Source organism: Sapajus apella, unplaced genomic scaffold, assembly GCF_009761245.1.
Source record: "Sapajus apella isolate SASKATOON/1434 unplaced genomic scaffold, GSC_monkey_1.0 scaffold69, whole genome shotgun sequence".
NCBI classification, from domain to species: Eukaryota; Metazoa; Chordata; class Mammalia; order Primates; family Cebidae; genus Sapajus; species Sapajus apella.
In genome coordinates, this window is record NW_022437009.1 from 9,740,599 (window position 1) to 9,750,430 (window position 9,832).

Genomic DNA, 9,832 nt, shown 5'->3' on the forward strand with positions numbered 1-9,832 from the left:
GGTGTCTGAAGCCAATGGTGCAGCATTGCTGGCTTCCTCTTGAACTCCAGCGTTGTCACTGTGCACTGAAGTCTCCTGCTGCAAACAGGGGAGTTGTTCTCCTGTACTGGGAACAGGCTTCCAAAACTCAGGAGCCCCTGTACAGGATAATGCAGGAACTAAAGGCAAACATTTTTCTCCTTAAGGATGCCTCCATCTTTTTCCTCACAATCTGTACTACCAACCGAAGTGACTGGGCCTGAGTGTGCGTTCGTACCTATGAAACCGTCACGGTGCATGCACATCCAAGGCATGTGGAACCAAAGGTCAAATAAGGCACAGATACCAAGTAACGGTTCTAATTACAAACGCTAGCTCTCAGGAACTCTTCATCCATTCAGAACTAAACCCATGACTGTATAACTCTGGTAAGAAGCCCCTGGAGACGAAGGAGCTCCTCAAATGTGTCAGGAATGGCTTTATTAACATCATCATTAACATTTAAAAAGCAAACGGAGCATTTCTCCTTCTTTTGGCAATTTGGTGCAAATGTTAAGTGCAAGATAAAGCAATTTCAAACTTCTCTTCAAATTAAAAATGAAACTAAGGCCAAACGTGATGGGTGAACAAAATAAATCAAAACTTAAATTTCAGCAACTCCAGCTCTTCAAACCAGCAAAAGCCCCCGACTCGTGCACTGTGGTGAGGCTTAGGGTGCCTGCCCCGGCTTCTTGCGTGCCAGCAAACAGCACCATTTCCTCATCACGTTGAGAACCGAGAAGCAAATGATCCCCTTCACTGCAAACAAAGGGGGTCAACAGTAACACTAGTGATCCTTCAGAATTGACACACTGTGATAAGTCAAAATGAAATTGATGGTCTCCCTGCTTCTTGCTCAAGACATACAAGATCTGAGCAGCAGCAAGTACCCCCTCGGCTGCAAACAAAGGGGTCAAAGGTTTGCCGTCAATTCACTTCCAGGCAGAAAAACATTTTCCTCAAAAGAAACAATTTATTTAGAATAAAACAAAAGCAGCTCAACTGTGAGCGCACGTTTGAGAGACAGCTACTCTTAAGCTGTGTGAGCCATAAAAAGGGTTTTTCTTTACTTTTCCAGAAATCTTGTGTACACAGCACAAAGCAAAGAGGTCATTTTTTTTCCACTTAAAACACCGGCATTGGCATCACAATAGCAGATACACAACTTTAAGCTGCCATTTTAGTAAAATGCACAAATATTAAACAGATTAGCTTTCTTCCATCAGAGGCCCATGTAAACTCCACACAAGCCACAACTTCTCTTCAAAAAGGTCCATTAGAGCTTTGAATTCCATATCTTCATCCGCTGTTCAACCAGTTTTGCTTGCGGGGGGGAAAAAAAGGTTATTCAGTACAAATGTTTACAATATTAAAAATATATATATTTCCCCTATGCCATTATAGATGAACATAACATTAACAAGACCTTCTTGGATAGTTCACCTCAACTTCAAAAAGCACCAATAATACCCACTGGCATAAACCTTGAAATGAATTTACTGTATGACTAGACATATAACAAATAGAATAGGGTGGGGTTTTTTTAGACTGCAATTGAAGATAACAGGACTGAAATATCCTTTATACTCATGTAACTGAGTAAAACATGTTGGAAAAATTCAGAAAAGTTTCACGATCAATTTATAATCTATCAATATATTCTAAATAGAACTTAAAAAGTGAAACTATAAAAAGATGACGTTTAGTCAAACTTTTGCCCCATCTATTTTCATTCTGTAATTTATATGGAGCAACACAGACTACTCCATTATTGTAGAAAGGGGTCGATACAAAGCCATTTAAAAATCCACCCTCATCTATGTTACCAAAGACAGTAGCCGTTATTTTAAGAAAACACTCGTACAAATCATTGTTAAACAGCTAAAGAACACTTCAGGACTCTCACTTTTCAACTGTTCAAGCCACACATATAAAACTCTTCATTAAGCTTAACATTTCACCGTGGTTACCTGAATCATTTTCTCCCTTTAGGGATACCACTATAACCACTATAATAGAGTCAGCGCCATGTTTTCTCTCTTCTTCTTATACCTGACTCCTATCTCAAAGCCAAACACTGTGGCAGAGACAGGAAAAAAAAATGTCCAGAAATTCTCTCCAAATTTGTTTTCACGTAAAAGGTCATTAAGGCCCTCTTCTCAAGAGGATTTCCTAATTCTGTTATCAGAGATTTTGGGGAATGGTTCCTATATGGACCCAAACTATAGTTCAAACTGTACATGGATAATGAACAATCTGCCTTAAAAAGGTGGATTGACATTTTTTATTTTTAAAAAAGCATTGTCAGTGAAAACCTGCTAATCGTTTTTAAATAAACCTAAACAATGTCTGACTCTGAAAGCAATAACCAAACACCTGACTCTGGACCTAAAATGATCTGTAAGTCAAGAAGGGCCAGAGTATATTTTACCTTCAAAAGGTGACAAATGCTTATAACCAGCCGAGGGTGGACATTTTAAGATGTAATCCTCAAAAGAAAAACTGTCCACTCTCAGCTAAGAGTCAAAGTACACCAAGAATTTAAATCTTTGTGTGAAAAAAATTATTTATAGGAATCCCAATAAAATAACCAAAAAGTAGAACTATTGGCTAGGTATTGATTGCTTAATTTTCCATAAAATTTGAAGCTGTGATCTAAAAGTCTTATCTTCACATTTTTACCAGTAATACTTAAGTCATTGAATGATATCCTGAAGTTTTCTTTCCATCCATTTTCACTGAGTTCCAGAAAAATCAACTACATTAAAATAATGATGAAAAAAATTGGTTGTTACAAAGAACATTCAACATTTGGATTATTAAATCCTGGCTAATGAGAAGTAGAACGGTTTTAGACTTTTGCTTTCATTCGAATTCTGAAGATTTAACTAGATACTTTATGGATATTATGAACTTACACAAAAGAATGGGCAATACAAATAAGAGGTTCATGTGGACTATGGCACTCTGTAGGTAATGACCAAACTAAACATAACTTTTTTTTTATAATACATACATTTAGAAATGGTATCAAATCATTGTTTCAAAAACACTGAAGCACAAATTGCCCAGACCTAACAAAAGCAGCAATGTCAGGTAAGGATTCAAACAAACATGGAGCAAAAACATATACCCTTCTGTAAGCTGTCACACTAACAAAAAAAAAAAAAAAAAAAGAGAGAAAAAACAACACATTTTGGATGACAGTAAAATTAGATACCATGGACTTCACTCTCCAAAGAGCAAAATCATTTGTCCAACTATCTTATCAAAAGATTTTCAAAAGTTAACGGTTAGTGAGATTATTTCAACAGGAAAAATGTACCTAGCCACAAATTATACTTTGAGCCCATGTATGCACAGACTCCATGCTTGCATTAGTTCCTGAACAGTGTCTACTCCAAACCAAGCACTGCTTTTCGAAAGCAAGAAGCATCAAGTCTTCACTGTAGGATTTCAGATATTTTCCTGAGGCACAAGGACCTTCATGCTCATAGCTTAGTACCTTCCTTCTCTCAAAATGGCTAGTGTTTCCAGTTTAAAAAGAAACAACAACAACAAAAAAGCCCCACAAAACCTGCACACTTAAAAAATTATAAATGCATAGTGAAAACCAAGAGGGATGACACAGCAGTGATGATACTTTCGTGCTGACATGCATTAGACACCTGTCATAATGTAAAATAAAAATTACATGACATTTTCCCTGGGTTATTATTGGTGCTATTTCAAAACTACCAGCTTTGATAACAGAAAGAAAACAGTTGGGTTCTGCCAGGCTTCAAATAAGTCACTTTCATAGAACAAAAACATGACTGTGATCCAGAAGGTCCAAAAGTCTCTAATCATAATTAAGTATCAAGGGCCTTAGCTGAAGTCTTCAGCACTTAAATCAAGGGGAAAAATATAGTTACTAATGACCTGACAAACTAGGGGTGAGACAGAGGGGGTAGATTAAAAAAAATAATAATAGTAATCTATTACTGTTAAGAAGCAAAAGTCCTTGCCGAGAACCAGAGGTTGGTATCATTCTCAGCTTTGGGAAAAAAAACAAAACAAAAAAAAAAAACAAAACAAAAACTGTGAAGGTAAGTTAAATGATCCTGCAATTAATTCCAGGTGTCGGGGAAAATAAAACAATTAAGAAAAGGTTTTCCTACACTGACATTTCAATTCTGTAGCTGGACAGCAGTAAGAATACTAAACATAAAACTTCCAAGATATTCAAAACATTTCTAATAATGTAATGTCATTACTGTTTAAATATGAAAATAAAAAGACAAGCAAAATTTTAAAAGAGGATGTCAAAGGCATTTTATGATAACTTTAAAAAAAAATTATGCAATCCAAATATGGCTGATTAATGCCCACTGAAACAAAACATGACTGTGAGCCTGCAGACAACTCTTCTTTCTATTATTGAAACCAGAAATTTGAATGGATACAACAACAAAAACTCATCTTTGATGAAGAACACTTAATTTTGAAATACGCACAATTAGAACTGTTCCTGCTACACCTCTGAAAAAGTCAGTAAAAACACCACCACACACCAATTACTGACCAAATAATTCTGATTTTAAAAGCACCTACTCACTTCTTGCATACTAGTGTAAGCATAAGACATATATGGTTTGTAACATAGTCCTTAATTTTTACTGAACAGTTACTGCTACAAACCAAAAGTGCATATACGGGATACAGAACTCTAGAACAAATCATTTTAAAAATGCATGTTAAAACAAACTCTCTGGGAATAAACTGTATCTTAAGAAATACTCAAAAACCTGATTAAAACAATTACAATGCTATACAATTTACCAGCATATATCTTTGAGATCCCTGATCAAATTTCAGTCATACACACTTCTGGTAAAAGAATTATTTACGTACACACCAATCAAGTCTTTTTTAGACGGATGTTACTCTTTATATGGTCAGTGGACTCTTTTCTCCAGATTCTGACTTTTCAAAATTTTGGTTTTGCAACTCTGAGGATTTTTTAAGCTCAAGATTTAAAAAAAAAAAAAAAATTGAAGAGAGGAAAAAAAAATTACTCATAAGGGTGGGGACTCCTAATTAAAGCAAATCCATTTGCCTGCTACCTTTAGGGCATCACTTTCACTTAAAATAATACCTAAACAAACAAACAAACAAAAACAGCTAAATTGTCCTGACTTCTATTTTAAAGACATTTATAAAAATATAAAAAAGAAAACACTATAATTAACAACTAACTAAAAAGAAAATTGCATCTGATGCTGTATCCCATCACACATCACAAAACAGGAACCATGTCAAAGTAGTAAATACAAGTTACACACGGACTTTAGGACGCACCACGGACAATGATCATGACCAGGTAATCTTCTTCAGATTTGGCCAGTGCCTTGGCAGGGGAATCCAGGAACTGCTGGGAGAACTCACAAGGTGGGAAGGCATGAAGGACCCCGGTGTTTTCCTTGTCTTTGTTGCCCCCCACAGGGAGGCTGATCACCCCGGCTGCCTGCTTTTGCTTTAAATAGGACACAAGGTTCCTAAGTGGCCTCTGAGTAGAAGTGGCAGTGTCTGATGCAGCTGAGGAAGAGGAGGACCGGCTGTCAGAACTTCCAGGCACAGCCAGAAGAATGGCATAACCATTGGGCCCTGCTACTTTGATGCGTCGAGTTACTTCATCCAACTTGGGCTGATCCAAACGGAGACGCTGAGTGATCTTGAGCTGGGCCACTTTGCCTCCAGTTGAACCCTCCACAAGAAGACTGCTAGCCACTTGGAGGTCACCCTGCAACAGATGCATGTTGGAAGGAAAGTTGCTGTTCTTCAGTAGAAGCATGCCCTGCCAGGCCAAACAGAGTTTGGGAGAGGCTGCTGCCGCAGGAGCTGCGCCCCCATCCTGCTTCTGGGACAGGGACTTCAGCTTGGAGGAAGCAGTGCTGGTGCTAGGTGCACTCCCATCAGAGCGGTCTTCTTTTTTCAAAGGGCTTTTTCCCTCAGTGGGAGCAGTTGTCCGGTGCTTCCTATCTCGTTCGGCTGATGCAGAGTTTTTACGGTCTCGCTTGTCACCCTGGCTTTTCTCCAAGCTGCCTCGTCTGTCTCTGATTGGAGAAGGCCTTTCCAAGAGAAGAAGACGAGAAGATCGATCATTGTCGCTGTTGTAACGATCCCGACTACTGCTCAATTCTGGACTACGATCAGGAGAAGGAGCACAGTGACGCTTTCGTGGGCGGTCACTTTCAGGAGACCTATCCAGATGTCGTCCTCCACTCTCCTCAGGCAGCCTTCGCTTCCTAGGCTGGTCTCTGCTGCTAGGCAGATCTCGATCACCTCTGTCCCGGTCCAAGGACCAACCATCTCGCCTGCGATCCAGGCTATCCAGTGGCTCATAAGCAGGCACAGAAGTAGCTGCAGTCCGAGTGCTGCGTTCCCTGACTGGGGGTGGGGGTGGCACCCAATCAGAGTCAGGATAAAGGTCCCTATCACGATCTCTGTATAGTAAGGGTGGTGTCCTATCCCGAGCACCCCTCAAAGGATCAGGTGCCCGATGTCCAAAGGCATCTGTCACCAGCTCATAATGAGTCAAGGGCAGAGGCTGCAGATATTGCTGCTGGTAACGGTGCTCAGTGTCGGCAAAGTCTACTCTAAGGCGTCGATCTGGGCCACCAAGTGGGAAGCCCCGCATATGGGTCCAGGCAGCATGCGCTGCATCCAGGCTTTCATACTGGATATATGCCCAACTGTCACCTTTTCGGTAATCTATGGTGCGTATGGTGCCAAATCGATCAAATTCTCGTGCCAGGGCAGCAAGAGGAACCCAAGGTCCCAGGCCTCCCACCCAGAGGCGGGTGGTGGGTGTAGCTTTACCATAACCAATTTTGATAGGATTCCGAATTATAATTTTGCCAGACATTGCTAATTTGGCCCGGTGAGACATATCTAGGTTCTCAAATTTGAGAAAGCCATAAGTACTAGTCTGGCCGCGAGAAGGCCTCTTGATATCTACTTCTGTGATGACTCCAAAGCGATCAAACGCCCTTCTTAAATCACTCTCGGTTACAGTGATGTCTAGGTTGCCCAAGAAAAGCGTCCGGTTAGCTCGCTGATCATCCTCGGGTGAAATCTCATCCACTTCTCTGAAAGGAGCAGCACCTGCTCCAGCTCCCACCCTTGGCTCAAGGCTGTATGCTGGGCGCACTCTCTCGTAGAATGGGTAGTCTCTTTCTCTCTCCAGCTCTCGAGGCAATGGTGGTGGAGGTGGAGGGGGCAGGCGGCCAAGAGCCAACTGCTGCAGCCGGTAGTCTCTGTATCCCAAAGCAGCGCCACCAGGGGAAAGTGATCTCTGGCCTCCACCACCTCCAGGAGGGTGCCGGTGACCACCTGCAGAGGCCCCGACCACGCTGGCTGATGGAGGATAAGTATCTTTGTCTAAAGGGGAGCGGCTGCGGCGCCGGCTCACATACACAGCTTCTATCTTCAGAGGCCGGTCATAGAGCACCAGGCGGCCTCTGGCATGCTTGGCCGCCCGCGCGTCCTCTGGCCGCCGGAAGTTCACAAAGGCTACCCGCTCATCCCCGCTGCCAGAACCCGACAGATGACTGATTTTGACACTTACATCACCGAAGCGTTTGAATTCATGAAACAGGCCGTCCTCTACCGCTTCGTCACTCAGCTGGGACCCCAACTCGCTTATCTTCAGAGTCTTGTATTCCCCGCCGTCCCCGCCGCCGGGAGCTGAGGAGGCGGCCCCAGAGGAACGTGACTCCCCGCCTCCACCCCGGGAGCTGCTGCGCGACTCGCCCCCGCCCGAGGAATTTTTGGTGCTCGGGGAGCTATAACTATGCAAGCGGCTACTGGAGCTGCCCCCACCGGTGTCATACTCGCGGCTGCCACCTCGGCTGCTGGACTTATCTAGGTGCAGACTCCGCCGCGACCCGCCGCCGCTATCTGTCTTTCCGCTGCTGCTCCCGTTGCTGCCACCAGAGCCACCTAACTTCTTGCTCCGCTCCCCGCGGGAAGTCGAGTCCTCACCACCACGGGAGCGCTTGGCTTTGACTGGCGAGCGCTCTTTCCCCTTCATTGTTGCGGGTCGTTGGAGGTCGTCTCCGCGGAGGTGATTAACCCGCCACCCCGCGCTCGTTTCACACAGCGGAACCGCACGCCGCCATCTTGGACTCCGCCGCGACACAGGATCCCGCCCCGCAGTCCTCATTGGCCAATTAGCTCTCTCTTCTACAGTCTCATTGGAAAAATTATTTGTCTATCTTTACATCTCCCCGCGCTCCAGGAAGGCGCCCGCCCAACCACTGTTATTGGGTTCTCAACGCCCTAGTCAGAGTACCTCATTGGTTACATTTGTTGTCTATCTTAACGGTTCCTCGCGCCAGGCTGTAGCTCCGCCCCCAGCACTCTACGGTCATGTGACCCGAAGTCTGGAGGTCTTGATTGGACGAAAAGTCTGCCCTGTAACGGTACTTCTTACTCGGTGAAAGCAGCAACCCCACCTCCTCATCCCTTTCATTGGCTTATAAACCCGTCCTTTAAACCACTATTTGGGAGGTCGGACCATCTGTTTTAGCGTTTTTTCCAGAGGCAGCCTCACAGCGATATCGCGAGAGACGGTGAGCTTCCCTCGGTCGACCCCCTTTTTCCAACTCCTCCGGCGGCTAAAAGAAGTTTAAATCTGATTGGATGTCGGCAAGGAAGTTGATAGGCTGAAATAACTGTCCATCACTTGCTTAAAGGGGTAGGCCCGTGTAAAGGAGGAGGCTGAAGGTGAAAGACTAGAACACGTGCTTACTGTGCGACGTCACTTAGATGTCGCGAGAGGGTGGCTGTGAGCCAGCCCCGCCTCCCCGCCTTTTCAGCGTTCTCCCACAAACATTTGTTCAGTTCCGTGAGGTACTTAGCTGTGCTTCGGCCGTTGGAGTTCGAAACTTTTGGGCTCCCCGCCATCCTACCTGTGCCGGCCCAGGGGCGTGGCAGGCTCTCCGGCTGTCGGGGCCCTCCAGTCCCTCAGGAAGCCGTCCTGGGACGCCTAGCGGACACCATCTTAGGTCGCTGTGGCCGCTGCGTGAATAGCCGGGGGGAGCCCCGCCCCCCGCGCGCGGAAGAGCCCCGCCTGCGGTCACCTGGGTCCACTGAGCAAGGAGTTCATGGTTCCTGCAGCCCCAGGTCACGCTGACGCCCTGGGGCGGTGCTGACACAAGGAGCTTCAAGAACTTCAAGCTGCGCGGCGAAGAAGCAGTCCTCGCTTGGGAGCCCGGCTTTCCCGGGCGCTCCCCGTTCCCTCCCAAGTACTTTGGCAGCAGAGGGGAGTGACCGTCGCTCCCCGCCTCTTGGCCCGCGGGCGGAGCCGGAACTGTCGGGACAGCGTGGACGTGTCTCTGGGCGGCCTGTTTTATTTTGCGAATCTGTGTGGGTTTTTAAATTCTGTTGCCCCGTAAAATACCTATGTTTCTTTTTAACATCTAATGCTTCTCCCCGGAAAATCATCAAGCGAAATTTAGGCTCCATGCAGATATGTCACTTGGTTTCCCCCCTGTAACTTCGGTATCCCCCACACTCCGCTTATTGTGTTAGAAGCCAGCAGTACTGGCACCTTGCAGCCGCTCCAGATCCACCTCGTTTGGCTCCTCCACTCGTTCCCTTTACAACTCTTCTGTAGAGCATTACTGTGGCGGACAGAGCACCTGTGGGAGGTGCAGGCGATGCCGAGCTTAGCGGGGTACGGCCTGCGCCCCAGCGCTCTGCCGGCTGCTGGAGGGACGCAGCGCTGAGGTCACCACAGCCTTTAGACTGCAGCCCTCCCAGGTATCCG

At 45.2% G+C, this 9,832-nt stretch overlaps 1 protein-coding gene across 2 annotated transcripts; it reads right to left on the minus strand.

The window, feature by feature from the left end:
• Positions 1 to 442: 442 nt before the first annotated feature.
• On the minus strand, positions 443 to 9,377 carry RBM15 (RNA binding motif protein 15). Of its 2 annotated transcripts, none has more exons than XM_032249809.1 (2): positions 5,359 to 9,377; positions 443 to 1,341 (listed from the first exon to the last, which is right to left on the minus strand). In XM_032249809.1, exons 1-2 carry the CDS (start codon positions 8,222 to 8,224, stop codon positions 1,295 to 1,297), a joined length of 2,913 nt encoding a protein of 970 aa, XP_032105700.1. In that variant the 5' UTR covers positions 8,225 to 9,377; the 3' UTR covers positions 443 to 1,294. The 2 variants fall into 2 exon arrangements, with proteins under 2 accessions (XP_032105700.1, XP_032105701.1); XM_032249810.1 differs by lacking the exon at positions 443 to 1,341 and adding an exon at positions 1,941 to 2,095.
• Positions 9,378 to 9,832: the final 455 nt, after the last annotated feature.

What these genes read in the sequence shown, in the direction of transcription:
- RBM15 (XM_032249810.1), bottom strand. Translation starts at nt 8,224, where the DNA reads ATGAGGACTGCGGGGCGGGATCCTGTGTCGCGGCGGAGTCCAAGATGG. An exon ending in GGTCATGATCATTGTCCGTG is followed by an intron (nt 2,096 to 5,358) that starts GTGCGTCCTAAA and finishes TCTCTGCCACAG; the next exon opens with TGTTTGGCTTTGAGATAGGA.